This window comes from Prorops nasuta, unplaced genomic scaffold (genome assembly GCF_024137725.1).
Source record: "Prorops nasuta isolate Cenicafe-Biocafe unplaced genomic scaffold, Cenicafe_Pnas_1.2 PNAS00020, whole genome shotgun sequence".
NCBI lineage: Eukaryota > Metazoa > Arthropoda > Insecta > Hymenoptera > Bethylidae > Prorops > Prorops nasuta.
Window position 1 is genome coordinate 1,440,957 of NW_027116817.1, and position 19,566 is coordinate 1,460,522.

General features: G+C 30.1%; 1 protein-coding gene across 1 annotated transcript in view; it reads left to right on the forward strand.

The window, feature by feature from the left end:
• Positions 1-1,359: 1,359 nt before the first annotated feature.
• Positions 1,360-19,566, forward strand: part of Chd64 (calponin 3) — a 115,479-nt gene continuing 97,272 nt past the window's right edge. The window contains exon 1 of the mRNA XM_066739265.1: positions 1,360-1,542. Within this exon, the coding sequence (XP_066595362.1) occupies positions 1,489-1,542 (54 nt within the window). The 5' untranslated portion in view covers positions 1,360-1,488. The remainder of the gene's footprint in view (positions 1,543-19,566) is intronic.

Genomic DNA, 19,566 nt, shown 5'->3' on the forward strand with positions numbered 1-19,566 from the left:
ATTTTTATTTGTTACACATTGACACAACACCATCTACAGATATTAAATTAATTCGAAAAAAAATTAATCAAGATTTCACTTTAACAACTTAAAGTCTAAAGAGATTACATATTTCCTCTACACTATACGAACCGGAAAGATGCAGTTTTATGACGTCATCTGAGTTTTGGAAAGAAAATATCCATATTCATACAACATTATAGATTGGAATAAGCTGTTGAGAAACTGAATGTCACCTCCGTCATTTGTTTTACTATTTTCTTTCTAACACTTGACACCCTACCAGTATGAGATGAAATAATGGAAAAACATGAGACATAGTAGGAATATCTATGTATGAGATATTAGATATTATACGACATATTGTAAAGACTAATGTAATATTCTGCTAACTTTTTTGAGATGCTGAATGCTATGTAGGTATTGCTAGCGCGATAGAAACATCTACCCTTTTCCTATTCAATTAGCATTGTACAAACCACATTAGTTTATTTGTTAAAATTGAAACCACCGGTTCTAACACACACACACACTGTATAGTAAAATTTCATTAATTTAATTCATATTTAGGAATCGTTTGGCATTGAAAAATATACTGAAATAAATGTCGATTTCAGTCATATTTTGAATTTTAATATTTATACAATAGCAGCTGACAATTCGAGGTTAAAGAACAAATTAAATACTTATAACAGTGTGTGCACAAAACTTTCTTTTTTTCTGCAAAAAGCGGCTTAGCGTTGACGGCTTCAAACTATTGTAACTACAACATTTTGTAGTATTTTAAAAAGGTACTAAACTATTTTAAGTTTCATTAACGAATGGAGCCACAAATTTGAGTGTTACAATTGACACGTTTTACAACTGATTCCGGATTCTCCTACCTTTCTTAAAAAAATTAAATCAAAACTTAAGTATTTTTTGTGAATAAGTTTATTAATTTGATAGGAGCATATCTAGATTTTTTTTGTAATGCCTAATTTTGTATATATTTAAGAGTTTTTAAACTTTTATTCTATATTATATAGGAAGAATTAATAAAAACTGGTATCCAGATAAATTTTAATGGCATTATAACTTTTATAATCCTTATACCTTTTGAATGTCTTAAATTTGTTTAATTATATCTATGTGGTCACTATTTAGTTTAATCAATTTATTTATCTGCTCTGTGGTTGTGCGTCAATTATAAGTAAGACAAGTGAGATAGAGAGAGACAAAGAGACAAAGAGAGAGAGAGAGAGAAGAATAATGGGGAAGTTGTGTGGGGCAGGCGAGCCATTCCCGTCTCAGCGCTGCTGATACCCTGGTCTTCTCGCGCGTTGTCGCGTTCCCCTTTCGCTGTGACTGTACGCTTAATGTTTAGTCGAAGCGCGCCTGCTGAGCACTTCACATCGTCTTTTTCCTTGGCTTACCAAATCCATTGAAATAAAGCTGTAATCGCTTGTGCTTCAATTCACTGATTTTACACTTTCAAAATAATTCAACATGGCCTGCAACAGAGCTACCAAATCCGGATTCGCAGCTGAAGCTCAGAGAAAGGTGAGTGAATTTTCAGCAGTTGGACATCATCCTTGTGTAACATTGACCTAGTCACACGAGGAGTCCCGTTTCAACCATCCCCACCTGCTGGAATATTCAACCAACCCTTTTAACACGAAAGTTTCGCGCAGGCGCGTGGTTCCAGAATATCCTAGATGAATCTTATTTTGATCCGCTTCCTAATTATTCTTCTACCCTTCTTCCTCTTCCTTCAAACTTACTTAAATCACATTATCTCGGAGTTTTATTTTCTTAGTATATACTTTCGTGTATGAACCTATAGTTTTTAACTTCACTATCGACTGTAGGACATTAAGAAGCCATTCGTATTCATTCATTCTTATAATTTACCTTTGATTTTTTGTTTTAATGTTAAACATTCCAAAAGCATATTGCTCAGGAATGGTCCCGGACTTTTCGAAATTTATAGATTTTATCACAACCAAAATATTCCAAACCTACTATTATCGATTGTACTACCTGCTTTGTAGTTTTGTATTTTTATTGAGGCGACTTTATATATATATATATATTGAAAACATTTCTCATCTAAGAAACCGACTGCATGTTTCATCATTTTCTTTTAAGCTAGATTCAGTGACATTTGTATCTAATACTAAAGCAATACCAGGCTTAACCAAGGAGAATAATGATAAAGTTTTGCAAAAATAAGAAAAAGTAATGTAGGATATGCCTTTTAGAATCTATTTTATATATTCATTGAATATTATCTAATCTTACAGTATTAATCTGATTTTGTTCGAAGAGAAACGATTTCTTTTCAAGCACCTGAGAATTGGCCTTGAATTCTCGATGTTACAAGCGTATGCTTATCATTTCATTTTCGTTGGCCAATGAACAACAGCTGCTACTCCTTTCTTTCTTTCGAAGGGGGAATTAAAGTGAGACCCAGTTGCAAAAGGAGGGAGCGTCCCTCGAGAAACTCGCTGACCATGGTAAATTTCTACATTCCACTTTACCCACTGCGTCAAAAATACCTTCCAAAGTTCATCCTTCTAGATCTACTGGACCGACGACACTACTTACATATTCGTATGCTATCATAACAATGGCTTTTTAAGGTGTATGTATTTTGATAGACAGTTTGATTATTTCCTATAATTTTACAGTACAGTATTATACCCATATCTGTCAACAACAAAGATTTATAGATGGATTAACTGTGAATATTATATTCTCAAAAATTACAATATTGGCTTATTCCACAGTTTTTTAATTAATTATTCTTGTCTTTTGTTCACCGATTTTAGTTTGTCGCTATATTAAAAAAAAATAGAAATGTTTGATTAACATTATCAAACAGCATAGTATATCAGAAAAGAGATGTGTACACACTTCTAATTTTTAAAGGTTTGGGCCACACCAGATGTAATAAAAGTAGATATGATTAACCTAATTTTGTTTAACAAAGTGATAAAATAAATCGATTACTCAATATAAAATTATTATTATATAACTAATAAAGTATAATAAAATAGTTCTTCCATTGCGAAAAATGTTAAAATTGCATAAAAATAGGATTTTTTCGTTGACGCCTTTTTTGCAATATGTAATGAACGGAACAGTTGATTATGGAATTGTACAGTTAGGATGAGGAAACCGTTTCTTTGATTAATTTTAAGAATAGCTATATAAAAGAGCATATCAATTTTATCAAATATTGATTTTTATAAAAATTATGCTTTTCCGAATGATGCTTAACATGTCATGAAAAATTGCTAGAATATTATTTACAAAAAAAGACAACGTAGAGTAACGATAAATCCTATGTAGTTCTTTAAAGAAAGCAATTATGAATTTAAAGGTAAAATGTGAAATGAATCGGTCAAAGGACCATTCAGGATAAGAATGACGAATCGCACTAAACAATTATTTTTAATTTTTTCATTACATTCATATATAGGGAGACGAATAAAAAATGTTCTGATGATTTGTTTTTCAATTATGCGGTATTGTCCGCATCGTGTTAATAAAATCTATTTTTCGAATTTAGTTACTTTCTTATTACCTATAAGACAAGAAATTCATAGCATTAAGGAACTAAAACTTTTTTAGAGTAATTTTTTCCAATTTTCACCTATCCCGTGTGGTAGCCGTTAAAAATATTATATTTTCTTTAAAGTTGAAATATTTCGAAATTTAGGGCAATATCACCTCTGAAATAATTAAATTACGTTAAGTATGACTCAAGAAGGGTCCTAAATATTTTTGAAATTTTTAATATTGTTGGAAACCACTTAAAAAAAATAAAATTCAGAAGTTTTCATTTTTTCTAAACTGCTAACAAACAGCATATAGTATAGTCATTTGATAGTTTTACCTGGAATGTTTTCCGGGAGTTTTGAAAATGAGTAATTTTATAGATTGCGATATGCTCTTTCCGAATTTCAACTTTGCCACGTCGTACCTTTACCTTTCGCATCGCTCTATTGGAAAAATGGCACTTAAAACCAGTTTCTTTACAATATTTCCTTTTCCACTCACTTTACGATGAAAACATTTATATGCAAAATTAAACTATATACAATTTCCTACAATTTATGTATTAATAAAATTTTTACTTCACAATCAATAGTTTTGGCATACGAGCGCTGCAAAATATACTTCAATATGCATTTTGGCTATAAAACTCATTTTCACTACACTTTGAAAAAGAGTAAGCGGCGTGTTCATTTTTTATCGTAGTATCCGTTGTAGGCCTATTCCACATGTATTACAAAATTTCAAATAAATCTTAGTCGCTCAAAAAATTTAAACTTATTCTCCTTTTTTTTTTATTACTTGACTTACGAAAAGTCTACAGTCCTTTATCCTTTATTTCAATTGTTTCATTTTCTGGTATTTGATTATTAAAAATAAAACAATTTACTATATTAGAGCCATGGCTTTATAAACGCGAACGACATTATAAAACGATATAGACGTACTATACTTCTAATGAGTTCTACCGTCAGATGTTTCGTAGTTTGCATTCCTCGTACGCCCAAACTATTGATTGTAAACAATAAATTGTAAATACATAAATTGTAGGAAATTTTCTCTATTTTTCGTTATGGTATATAATTATTTTTATCTGAAAATGAGTCGGAAAGGAGATATTGTCATAAAACTGCTATTAGGCGACATTTTTCCAATAAAGTGGTACGGCAGCAAAGATGAAATTCAGAACGACTGCATCGAAATCTATAAAATTACCTATTTCCAAAGCACCTGGAAAATTTTCCAGGCAACCTCTTTTTTCGACATCTAAATGACTGGACTAATATTTAATGTAAAAATATTTTATAGCTTCTACGATTCATAATAAAAATGTAGGTCAAAATATAAATAAATTCAAAAGAATTAAATATTATGAACAATACTTTTATTATAAATCGTACAAGCTATAAATATATTTTTATATCAGATTTACTGTTTATTACAAGTTTAGAAATAATGAAAAAAAAGAAAAACATTGAATTTTACTTTTTTTAAGTGGCTTCCACCAATTTTAAAAATTTTTTAAAAATGGGACTCTTCTAAAGTCTAACTTTATGTAACGTAATTATTTCAGAGGTGACATCGTCCTAAATTTTAATATATTTCAGCTTTACAGGAAAAATAATAATTTCATTGGCTACCCTGGGATAGAAGAAAATTGAAAAAACTTACCTTAAAAAAAATGTTAGTTGCTTAAGGCTGTGAATATTTTGCAAAATTTTTTGTCTCATAGATAACAAGAAATTAATTAAATTCGAAAAATAGATTTTATTACCACGCTGCGGGCAATATGGCAGATTCATAAAAACAAACTATCAAAAAATTTATTATTTGTTCCAATATATATCAAAGTAATCAAAAAATTAAAAATAATTGTTTAGCCTGATTCAACATTCTTATCTGGAAAGACCCTTTTCTTGGCGCTGTGTTTCGACGGATTAGAAAATATTTTTTGACAAGATGGCGTATATTGATATCAAATTGTGTACTGCGCTGTACCAAGACGGCTTGGCAGAATTAAAAACTTGAGTGTGTAGAGATTTTAGACGCTAAAAAATCTTGAAAGCAAAAAGAAATATTTTTGCAAAACTCTAGAGTAGCTTTACCCTTAGCATTATTAAAGTATTATGAATGTTGCCTTTTTATTATTATATGGCTAACTCTCATCTTGTATTAATAAAAAAAACGAAAGAGAGTTTTTAAACACAAGAAATGGAATTCACGCCTTTATAGGTGGTAGATAATTTTTTATCAATGAAATCAAGTTGGTAAATTAAGAGTCTAGGATATTTTTATGGTGCTTTAATATGATATGTTTGTCAGTATTAACAACAACACAATACATTAGCAATAACTCACTATAGCTTTGTGCTATAAAACAGTATATTTCTATATAGACTGGACAAAAACATTATCATATACGTGGATATGGATGATGTTTTATCGTTAAAAATGCTGCTCAAAGGTATTCACTATCCAACAAGTCAGATTACAATTTTCATAACTCAGCCAAACCACAAACTCTAAACACTTATAATCGTCTCACGCTGCTATAACTACAGTAATTTGCTAACAATGCAATCTTATTTGCTACCACTGCTGACATATAATACTAAAACGTATTATATATATATATATATATATATTCGTTATAATATTGGTTTTATTTTGAATAGACAGGCAAAACTACAATTGAGGCGAATAATTGTAGAAGTGGTTTACTCCATTTTTGCCTAACCTATTGTTATTGCATCTTATTGTATGGAACAGTAATATGTACCATAAACAAATCAAATTAGTTCAAAATATGTATAGGTACAGTCGCTTCTTTAATAAGACAGAAATCAAACTATACTGTATATACTACAAGGAATATAAGTACAGCAGAGAATATTCTAATCTTTATAAAATTCGTTGTTTCAAATAACCACTGTTACAGATATACGCCTCGAATAAAAATAAAACAGAATATCAGAAATATGATCCTGGCTATATTCAATTACATTTGTTGAAATTCCTCTTATCGTGTTCGTATTTATAAATATTTTAGGTATTGTTATCAAGCTTTATTTATCTATTTTCCAGTAAAAAATTAATTTTTTATGCTGCATAAAGCTACTACTCAATTAAAAGTATTTTTTAAAGGAATTTGTAAATTAATACATTTTTTTAAAATATCAAAAATATAATCGATAAGAAATCAATTACAGATCGCATGCGTCTTCTATATGAATACAGTGCGATGAATATACACTATTATACTAAGAATCTAAAAATAAGCATGCTCTATCCCCGAGGAGGATATCTGTACTAGAAGCCGGAAACGTTATAAACTTGTTTCCGCTTGAAGGCTGTAAATGTCTCTGTATACGGTTTTACTAACACTTAGTAAATATTACTAGTCGTTCCACTATGCAGTTGCAGAAAATGTTCTTAATTATTTAGTCAATCGTAATATGACTCATTATAAGTTTTAATAAGGGCATAGAGAATTTCAAGCATATGCACTATTGTCAAAATTTTAGAAATACCTAAATGAAAATTGAATTGAATTCAATGATTTATAACTGTAATTCAAAAATTTGTACAAAAGTCTACTTGTATTCAGTAGAAATATTATTTCAAGACCATCAGAATAGCATGTATTAAACATAATTTAATATTCTTTTTCGCCTTTAATATGTGTGTGTGAGTAAAACTTATAGTGAAAACTTTAATTGTTTATACATTTTAAAATACAGTATATATAATTGGAGGAAAATATTTTATAACTATTTAAAATGATGAACTTTGAAGATTTTTTCAATAATTTCTTTCATTTAAAAGCTAAGAGAAATATTTATTTTCATTATTAACAAATGTTATGACATTTTTAATATACATTACTTTATATACATATATAAAGGGTATAACAACAATGATATTTTTAATTTTAACCACATATTCTTGGGGGTAAACTAAGTAGAAAAGTCCTATACTATGACCACCGTAAAATCATCATTACTGAGATAAATCAATTTTAAACCGATAAATCAGAGCTTTGATTCAACGGAAAAATTATTTTACTTTCACTTTCGTTGACAGTTTCCCTTCAAAAAACAAAACAAGTTTGTACTTCCCCACCGATCCGTATTGTCGTACACGCACATACACACACGCACGCAACTACGCCGATTAATAATATTACCTCCTAATGTCTTACATTCCTGATCCTGGTGCTAATGAAATCTGTTTTCTGCCTATTTTTAAAAGGATCCTCGATAGCACCAATTTAGTTGAAAAGTCTGGAGAATAATACGTCGTTATTCGTAGATTAATTTTCAAGTCGTTTTATCTTTTCAGTGACGCGATATATGAACAGCTCTAAAGAAGTCAAGAAATAAGTATTATATTTAAAAAGTTATTATAAGAAATCGTACTTTTTTCTGTTTTTGAAAATCTTACTGTTTTATTAAATAGAACAGTTTGCTATGTGCATCATTAGGAGATCAAAATGACTCGGAAATAGATTTTCAAGTAAGGCCTAAGTCTTCTCTAAAAATTTCAAACAAAATAGAGAGCTTCTTTAAGAAAAAGTAAGCCTTTTTTCATTTTATGAAGGAACAAGCCACAAATTTAAGAATAATTTTTTCTTTATACCGTAGATTGTCCATAGTTTTTGCATAGTGTCTGTCTAAATGAACTTGCCAGTAAAACTAGCCAATTGTTAGACCAAATTCTAGTTTATAGTGACTAGAAGTTGATATACTCACCAAATTGAAATATTTTATAATTCACCAAGCAAATAGTAATAAACTGAAAAAGAGAAAACTATAAGTATTTACTAGCTTATCTGAAATCTTCTCGTACCTAAGAGCGTGCAAAGATTCTGAATAATAATCTATAGCATTAACAAAAAGTTATTCTTAATTCTGCAGCTTGTCCTTTCATCAAATGGAAAAAGAGTAAATTATTTTAAAGCGATCCTTCAGGCTCTCGGCTTAGGCCGAAATTTCCAGAAAAGACTGGCTTTACATGGAAACCAATTTTCGAGTCATTTTGCTCTTTCAATGATGCAGTAAACTCCTCTATCTAATAAAACAGGAAAAAATACAATTTCTTATAACAGCAATTTTTTAATATAATACTTATTTTTTGACCACCTTAGAGCAGTTAATATTTGTCGCGTCACTGAAAAGATAAAACGACTTGAAAATTAATCTACGAATAACGACGTATTATTCTCCAGACTTTTCAACTAAATTGGTGCTATCGAGGATCCTTTTAAAAATAGGCAGAAAACAGATTTCATTAGCACCAGGATCAGGAATGTAAGACATTAGGAGGTAATATTATTAATTGGCGTAGTTGCGTGCGTGTATCTGCGTGTACGACAATACGGATCGGTGGGGAAGTACAAACTTCTTTTGTTTTTTGAAGGGAAACTGTCAACGAAAGTGAAAGTAAAATAATTTTTCCGTTGAATCAAAGCCCTGAATTATCGGTTTAAAATTGATTTATCTCAGCAATGATGCTTTTACGGGGGTCATAGTATATGATTTTTCTACTTAGTTTAACCTCAAGAATATGTGGTTAAAATTAAAAACATTATTACTGTTACACCCTGTATATATTCATAAATTAGCCTAATAGAATATGCAGCAAAAAATAAACGGTTTATTCAGGTATTAAGAGACATTCATATGATCCTTACACACAACGCACAATGCTGTTCTAAATCATACAATTATTGTTATTATGACTATTTTATATCTTGATGAAAGCTCTATAGATTTTCTGTGACTCATATTTGTCTACTGTACATTAGGATTAAAGTTATATTTAAAATGTACAGGTAGTACGATACTTTCGGCATACCATGAGTTTATGGATCTACTGATAAAAGTAACAGAGATATTTTGTCTTTTTTTTTTGGTATTTGAACAAATATATAAATGTGCAAAAAAAAAAGGATTGTTGAAAGAGGTGAAAGTCTTTTAAATAGGTTGATAGAATTTTCAGGAGTAATATAGTGGGACAGTTAATTTTACGGATGACTTTCTCCGTAACATGTGAGTCATGCGAACATAGGTTCTTTCTTATGTCATGTTAAGACTACTCGCAGTACTCGCTGCCTGTATGTCTATGATGTGATCAATTTAAATTTCAGTCGCATTGATTAACGTTACATTACATAATCATTAATGTGTCACATGCATATATTTTTAAAGACTATTGCCTTCTTCGTCAAATTTTCGATTAAACAAATTTATATCTTGTTTTAGATTCATAAATACTATTGTTTTTCAGAATTCAATTGTTTAAATAAAAATCAATTAATACATTATTTGATAGTATTATCTTCACTACATAGTTTAACTATTCAAATTTGATAGAATTTATCAGCTTAAAAATATGAAATAGTATCGTCTTATAAATTTTCGATATTTAGGAGTTTTATATTTTATTTAGAAGACCATTACTAATATGATTAAAGCAAGAAATGATAGACAATCAGGTTGCTATAAGCAAGTAGTGACCTCCTATGATCATTTCATTTTCAGATCTTATATCTTTTCACATCAACATAAACAAACTTCAAATTTCAATCAATATTCTACCAATTACTATTACATTATTATGATTAATGCATTATTGTATAATCGAATAAATCCTTATACTCTTTAAGAAACTCCCAGTTGTTTGAATCAGGGATCGAAAATATTGGCACTTTTCAGCTGCTTGCTATAGTCAGTAATAGAAATTTTCTATTATTTACTATAGCAAGCAGCTGAAAACTATAAACATTTCCCAGTCCTTGTTTAAATAATTTGTTGATATAATGTAATATAAAAGTTGATCAGAAAAATTCATTATGTAGTGCGAAATAATGTTTTAACGTATAATATATTTTTTTTTTAAACGATGACGTTATTGAATAATTTAACTTCATGAATTCTCTAATTTATATTTTAGGTATACATCTTATACCAGTGAAGTCAGTCTAGGTCTAGTCGAACCCTCCACTCTGACCTTCCAGCTCATATAACTGTATGGGCTTGGATTTGAAAGTGGGGGGACCATTTAGACCCAGACTGGCTTCACTGCCTTATACAGGAAGAGGCAAAACCTTGGAAAACCTTAAATATCTCAAAACCATAAATGGTATTTTTTTTTACATATCTAGGGTGTCCTATTTTAAATGACGATTTAAAATATTTGCTTATAATTATATTTTAACGAAAAATATTTGAGATAATAGATTTCGAGCTTCGAGATGAACATGAGATGGTAATAATGTAATTTGAATAGTATATAATGGCGAGATATACTTTTTTTAAATGGGACCCTCTATGTCTTTATACTTTTTAACAATTGACCTCAGGAAAATTCCAAATCCCCTTGTTACTTGTCGTTTCATTCACTCGTTTATGAGATATTTCAGTTTGAAGTTGCATATAGAAGTATATTAGACTGAAGTAGTATATATGGGAGTTATGCATAAACATGTGCATAGTCATTCATCTAAGTATGCTTTCAAAATGAAATATTATCTCGTAAACAACTGGACGAAATGAAAAAATAATCAGAGTGTCTTGGAATGCTACCAAGCTCAACTACAAAAATATGTAATAATATAAAAACGACAGGAGGTTTTATATTTAACGTGTTACAACAAGATAACAATCAAACTACTATCAGTATTAAAAAAATGTTTTAGATAAAAAATTGTTGAATTCTGGAAGGGCATTAAACGGTAACATAGGTTTGACCTTGAAACTTCATTTAAAAGCTATATTAGGGTTACCTTGATTTTTTAAAATAAAACATCTTACTTTTTATTACATATTCTTGTAGTTGATGGTCCACGAGTTTTCAAGTGTCCTATTTTTATTTTTCCATTTCATCCACTCATTTACCAGAAGTTTCGATTTGAATTTGCAAACAGTTGAGCGACTATTTACGTTTTAAGTAATGATCAGGCACACTACTTTAACTAAACTCGTAACTATATACGACTTCAAATCAAAATATCTCTTAAACGACTAAATGAAATAGAAACAATATAGGAAAAAGGTTTTTGAGCTACTCGAAATCAGCTACAATAATATACAAAAAAAAAGATCTGTTTTTTCAAAAAACTTAAAGTAACCTTCACCTAATCTTTGTGAAGCCATTAATGGTCAAAATTAATAAACCTATAAATGCATTTCTTAAAGTCATTAAACATATGCAACTGAACATTTTTTTCTTGGGATGCATATAATTTTTTAAATATTGTAGTCTCTATGATTTTGCCTTACCTATTGTTGGTTTTGATTTTTAGAAAATTGTTACTGATAAGTTTAACGGGTCTTCTTTTACAAATTGACATATTAGAGATTTTGTTTCATATTTTTAAATACTAATCGGTCTAAGTAACTGTCGTTAATGAATTCTTATTGTATTTTAAGAATTTCAAAAAGTTATTACTTACAAAAAATAAAGAATAAATATGATCTTTTAATGCAATTTATATTTTCGTTATCAGTTTTCTGGATATTCTGAAAAACAATGCTACAGTTGAAATAACTCCATTCCATATATATAAAAACTATGATTAATGAGTGCCAACCGGTAAAACTTTGAAAGAGGAGGGAATTTGAAAACTAAAAGCTCGATAAAAACGTTTTCCTATCGCCCTTACTGTAAGAGTTATTAATTAATGATAATATTTAAACGGTGCGCGTGCGGGCGAGCCTTTAATTGGCCTAGATTAGAGGACACAAATCATTAGGTTCAAAAGTAGCTAATAGGATACGAATCTCTGTCTCAAATCGTATGTGTATGATCTGTATGAACAAGTAAACACTGATCGCTGAGTGTCGTACGAGAAAATCAATTTAGATGTAAATACATTTCAGCATTTAATTAAAGGGGGAAATAGGTGTAAAATGTTTTTACCGTTTTTTTTTCATTGATATGATAGCAAGATATCCATAATACGATTGTAAAACTCTCAAAATGATTTTAGATTTATTATTGTATAATTCTCGAATTATACAAGTGAGAGTCTTAAACGAGCACTTATCTGAGGCGCAATCTTAGGGTGAAATACAAGTGAAAATTTTGTTTAGCATTTCTTTTATTAATATGATAGGAAAATATATCTAAAATACGATTGCACAACTCTCGAAATAATTTTAGATTTGTTTCTATATTGTCCTTGAGTTAGAAGTGAGAGCCTATAGCGCGCATATGTTTAACGCATAATTTTTAATCACGCATTTCATTTAAAATCTTATTTTCTTTACGCCTTATGCGATAACTTAAAATCTACTGAACCGATTTTGCTAAAACTTTGAAGAATTGTTCCTTAACACGTTAAGTGCCACGTCGGTCCCTAGGGACCGACGCTAGACTTTCCGTTCAGGCCACGTCGGTCCCTACGGACCGACGGCAGACTTTTCGTTCTTCTATCGCGGCGCGTGTGTCCGTCTTTGCATACTTGTGAGACTGAACATTTAAATTATGCGATATCGGTTTTAGTTTGGTCAATGCTTCAAGGAAAAGAATATAATACTTAAAAACATTAATGTAATTTATTGAAACAAGATAAGCAGCCCGGCAGAGCCCGCCTGACGGCTAACTGTGGCCTGAACGGAAAGGCACGCAAATTCGGCGTGGCGCTTAACGTATTAATTAATACGCCTTTGCACGAATCTTTTCAATATATGTTTTTTAGCACTATTAAAAAGTTATTAATTATAATTTATGAAACAAACGTGACTTTTTTTTTAAATTATATATTTTTGACAACTTTTTCTTTTTTTTTACGTTCAGTTAAAGCGAATTTCTATAAATTAATTAACTTGTTTCAGTAAATCTGTTTCAGATGTTTTTATCGACCTCCACACTGTACGGCGAGTTTTTTTAGTATCCAGTTGAAAATACCATTACTCCATTAATAATAAATATTACAAGAAAAAAAATATCTTTGTTTAGATTTTATGATCAACAACAATCATGCAAAACTACAAATTAATTTGTCAAATAATTTCTGAAAAACAAGTGTTTTACATTTATTTCCCCCCTTAAAAAAGGTTGAACATTTGCAAATTTTTCTAAACTCTTTTAAAATAATTATTAAACATTTGTATACATTTTTACCATGAAAATGAGTCGAAACACTTCATAAACATGATTATTTTAAGTTCATATAATTTTCAATTAGCGCATTCAATTATAGGGTTAGAGATTATAGGGTGACAACCCGAAAAATCTGAAAAGAGGAGACGATTTTAAGAAAAAAATTCAAATACAATTTTTAAATATGATTAATATTTACAGAGTTACATAACAATTTGTTTGGATGAAGGGCCAGTATAAATTTTTATTCAGCACGGAAAATATTAACAATACGAAGAAATTTCATTAAAATTTTTTATAGAAGTAATAATAAGGAAGAAATAAGTCTAATAACTTTTTACTATATTATTGACATTTTTCCAGTTATAGAACAAAATGTTTGGATCTAAATTGGCTTCTCAGATAAACTACATAAATTGTTATATAACTCGTTAAAAATGAACAATTTCAAAAAATGTATAGAATAGCTTTTTAAAGATTTTGTAATTGGCAACAAAAAACTCATACGAAATTTTTTCGTATCATTTACACTTATCGAATTACTTAACAATATGTTTGGACTACATATACTGTTGTGTTACTCAATAAATATTAATAATACGAAAAAATTTCGTATGAGTTTCTTGTTGCAAATTACAATATCTTTAAAAAGGTATTCTATACATTTTTTGAAATTGTTCATTTTTAACGAGTTATATAACAATTTATGTAGTTTATCTGAGAAGCCAATTTAGATCCAAACATTTTGTTCTATAACTGGAAAAATGTCAATAATATAGTAAAAAGTTATTAGACTTATTTCTTCCTTATTATTACTTCTATAAAAAATTTTAATGAAATTTCTTCGTATTGTTAATATTTTCCGTGCTGAATAAAAATTTATACTGGCCCTTCATCCAAACAAATTGTTATGTAACTCTGTAAATATTAATCATATTTAAAAGTTGTATTTGAATTTTTTTCTTAAAATCGTCTCCTCTTTTCAGATTTTTCGGGTTGTCATCCTATAATCTCTAACCCTGTATATATATATATATATATAGATAGTAATAAATATACCGTGCTTGAATTCAATATTATCGTAAAAATGTATATATAATTGTTTAATAATAATTTTAAAACGGTTTAAAATAATTTGCACAAGTTAAAATTTGTCTTAAACGAAAACTCAGATGAGTTTACATTTAGATACTTTTTTTCGTTGGGCACTAAACGCTCAGTGTGCTTGCCTATTCACACAGATCGTACGCATACAATTTGATACGGAGATTCGTATCCTATTGACCACTTTCGTACTCAATAATTTATCTTCTCTAATCCCGGTCAATCAAAGTCTCGCTTAATTAATTAATTTAATTATTTAATTACTCCTAATCTAAAGGCGAAGAGAAACAAATTTATTGTGATTGTAGTCTTCGAATCTCCTTTTCTTCCTAAACTATCGATTTGCATCCATTAATTCCAAACCCAATACTTCCCAAGTAACTACGGCAAATGGTTTAATACATTTAAAGTTATTCGGTTTATGAAAATTGTTTAAACTCTACCATAATAGTTGGTATTCTAATTATGTTAAGATTTGCTAATTTTAATTTGATTTAAAACTAATATTTTTACGAATACTTAGCGACCGATATTTTGCAGCAGAAAAGTAAATGTGTACTTAAATGATACCGATGATTTACTATTAGTAATAGAGACCTTCCTTTTATATTTAAAGTACAAATAAGGTAGTAAATTGCCAGATTACCTTTAACGTAACTTGCACTTAAAACCATGGATAAATTGTACAAGAATTACGTAATCCTTAGCTTTGCAAAGTAGGTCAACGATTTCCTCAATGGAAATTTAAACCTTTAAGAGTGATTAAAAATTTACTTTTCGGAAAGGAATTTTCAGTATGATACAATCATTATCGTAACTATAGTCTGCTATTTAAAGCTCATACCTAAGATAAGATATCGTAACTATCTAAGAAGCAATTCACACTTCCAAGGTTACACAAAGAACTACTTTATCTAATGTAAATATTATTTTTAAACGTGACAGAGTCGACTAATCTGAAATTATTTTAACGTTAAACTTCTATAGATAGTTTTGAAATTATAGGGCAAGGCGCAAATATCGGAAATAATGGCCCAAGATACCAAATATTAAAAATTTTCGGAAAAATCTATAAGATGGATTTATAAGGATATATTTTAAAATCCATAAAAATCAGAATATTATATTTGGTTTAACCATGTGAAGCTGTGTGCTAAAGTCGTTAAAGAAAATATCATAGCTACCTTGAATAGATTAAAATAAAACCATCTAATTTTTATAGCATATTCTTGTAATATATCTTTATAGCTTTCGAAAACACTGATGAATTTATTTTCCTACCTAGTCATTTATAAAATATTTCGATTTTTTAATTGCATATACCAATTGACTTGGTTAAAAAAATTTGTGTACCCATCAGGCTTAAGCATTAGGGTGGTCATAAACCCCTTAACCTACGATTTAAATTCGAAGATATTGGGCCGAAATCGTATACAAGCTCGCGCAGCATTCAGGACATTCGTACGACTTTGTGTAACACGCTGATCGGATCAATCGTAAACATGACGGACCAGGCTGTAATTGCGTATCAAATATTCCACTTAATATTCACTTTTGGCCCGATCACAGTATGCGGGCTATGCCTGTAATATTTACGTTTGGCCCAACCATCGTAAGCGGACTATGACCGTCATTGTAGGTTAAGGGGTTAAAAAATATATCTTTAACGACACCCCGCACACACTCACACATGTAATACTACAACTTGATGAGAAACTATACAAGTTTCAATCTTTTCGCGAAAATATCATAGGACCCCGTGCCTTAACGCCCTCAAAGTGTAGTTTTTGAGGAATTTTAAACAATTTCGAAGATAATTTATTAAATATGCATTTATCTGAAAAGATGTAGTGTCTTTTCTCTAGAGAAATAGACGTTGAATAAATAAGGTTATAAACATTTTTATAATGAGACTCATATTTGTGTAAAGATATTATTTGCGAAATTTTTCGTTGTTTACGGTAAAATACTTTTATCCTAATTTACGACACATCCTTCATTTCTAGATATAGCAATATTCTACTGTAGCGTATGTATTGAGAAGTTATTGCATATACCAGAAATGTGAAGAAAATTGTGACTATATATACAGGGTGAGGCACTTAAGCCGCCCCAGAATATGGATGCAGAAAGGCGCGTATCTCTTCACCTATAAAAGATATTCAATTTTTGCATAGAACCTTTCTGAAAGCAAACAACAAGAGGCTTCGAAAATGTCCTATGGAAAAATTGAATATCTGTTATAGTTAAAGAGATACACCTCTTTCGGCATTCGTATTCTGGGGCGGCTTAAGTGCCTCACCCTGTATATATTAGGGTGGCCATAAAAAAAGAAAAATTTTTCCGGTGCTTTTATTTTATTAAGAATTATAAAAAAATAGGAATCGAATTTTTTTAGATTTTTTTGAAGTCGTTAAATGGTGCCCATATCGTTTTTAAAGCTAAAAATCCGATGTTCTTCCACTTTTTCGAGGTTAGATATAAACCAAAATTCCAATAAGCTTTTAATTTGTCAAAAATTATGAAAAAAAGAGATCCTCGAACTTTTAGAATTTGTTGAAGCCGTTAAATTGTGCTAATATCGATTTTAAAATTAGAAATTTAGATTTATTGAAAACGATTTAACGAAATTATAAATTAATATTGTTCTTTGAAAAGTCCTTTAGTTAAATGACAAGAAAATGTAATAAAAAAAACATTAATCCAGCATAATATTAATTTATAATTTTGATAAATCATTTTCAATAAATCTAAATTTTTAATTTTAAAAACGATATCGGCACCATTTAACGGCTTCAAAAAAATCTAAAAAAATTTGATTCCTATTTTTTTATCATTCTTAACAAAATAAAAGCACCGGAAAAAATTGTCTCTTTTTATGGCCACCCTAATATATATATATATATATATATATATGTATAATTCCAATTTTCAATCGTGGTACTTTTAAAGGGGTCACTCCGTGTAATATATAACAAAAATTGATTTTTATTTTATTGCTTAAATGTATTCCTAAATATGTGTAAAATATACTGGTACATTAGTTTTCTAATATTTCAAGTCGTTGGCAAGTTAGAGCCGTTATTAGGTCTGTAACGAATTTTCATAGTCTTAATGGTTTTTAAACTTTTAAACACGTTTTTTCAAAACTACATTCTTCAAACTGGTCACCATGATATCTGGAAAACGGATCGATCGATTGCTTTAAAATTTGAATAGTAGCTTCCTCACATGTATAGTTTTCGTATGAACTAGAATAAATCAAAAATTCCAAGCCGTTTTTTTTACATACAAAATTTATATAAAAAAAATTTTAATTTGAATTTTAATATCAAATGCATGGCAATTTTTCAATTTTAAATATTTTTGATTGATTCTTGTTCATACGATAGCTTTAAGTATACCGATTAAAAAAATTCCGTTTTAGTTTTTCATTTTAAAGAAGCCAATCAGCCGAAATTGTAGCCACCGTCCTGGTCCGCTTTTTTCTCATGGGCACATGCGAAATGAAGTCACGCACACTCCAGTGAATATTTTGCCTTAACAAAAATTTTATATACTATAAAAATATCAACAACTATACAGTAAAAAGCTGGGGCTTGTATCTTTTCATAATTATAAGAAAAAAAAGGTGAAAAAACCGTCCGTCACACAGAGGGACCCCCTTAACCCCTTGGCCGGGAATAACGTGTGTGGCTCGTGACGATGTACAAGTGTACAAGTGCCATCTCGGGCAATAACGAGCTACACACGTTACAGATTGCGAGAATGTTGTGTGCGCTTATGCGCGTATATAAGAATATTGTTTATATTGCGGAATTTATATTCATTTTATTGCATATTATGAAAGTTCAAATAATTTTTTTAAATGATCTATTTCCACACTGTCCAAGCTAGATTAATTTCCAGGTTAAAGAGTTAAGGGGATGCATTATAAGCGGCAAAAAATGATTTCCAAATTATCATTTACAATTTTAAAAATTTCAATATTATCATAGGGACCAAATTAGCTCGTATTTATTTGCTTAATTGACGTAAAGGCTTGTTTTTTGAATTAAAAAAAATCGGATATTAAAAATAATATTTTTTTTTTTCTATAATTTGTAAAAAGGGAGCCTTTACGACGCTTCACCAAATATCAACGAGTAATTTAAGACTAAAAGGAAATAAATATTTTTATAAATTGTGTAGAAGGTTTTTTGGAAAAACTATAATAGCACAACAAAGACAAATTTAAAATTAATTAAGTAAATCAATATGAGACAATTTGGTCCCTATGAAATGTAACGTTATTCCCGTCAGTGTGAGGGGCCACTCACACTACGGGTTTTCCCATTACCTTCGCCCGTCCTTATCTATCAGCATCAAGGCGCCAGTTGGTCAGTTGGGTGACCAACAACCCTACGTTATCATTTGAGTCTGTCGATTCCATTCTCTATGCATCTTATACGACCCTGCGGCCATGCATTTGGACGGTAGCAGTAGCCAGGGTCGCTCAGTATGCTAGGTCGTGGAGAGAGGGGAGGGTTTCTTGCGGAAGTCCGAGCCCCGCAGTCCTATCTGCTGAGGGGCATACATTTATTCCTCGCTACCCACACACAGGTGGTGGTGAGGAGTGCGGGAAGATGCGGTATCATTGCCAAGCATAGAGTTTGCCAGGAGCGGACCACCACGGAGGCAATGTTCGCGGCCCGTCCAGCCATAGCGCAAGCCTATGGGATTACGGAGGGCACCGGGACACATTCCAACGGGCTAACTACACCCCTGCATAACTCACTATGCATTGGCCGGTACCCAGTCGTGACGTACGTG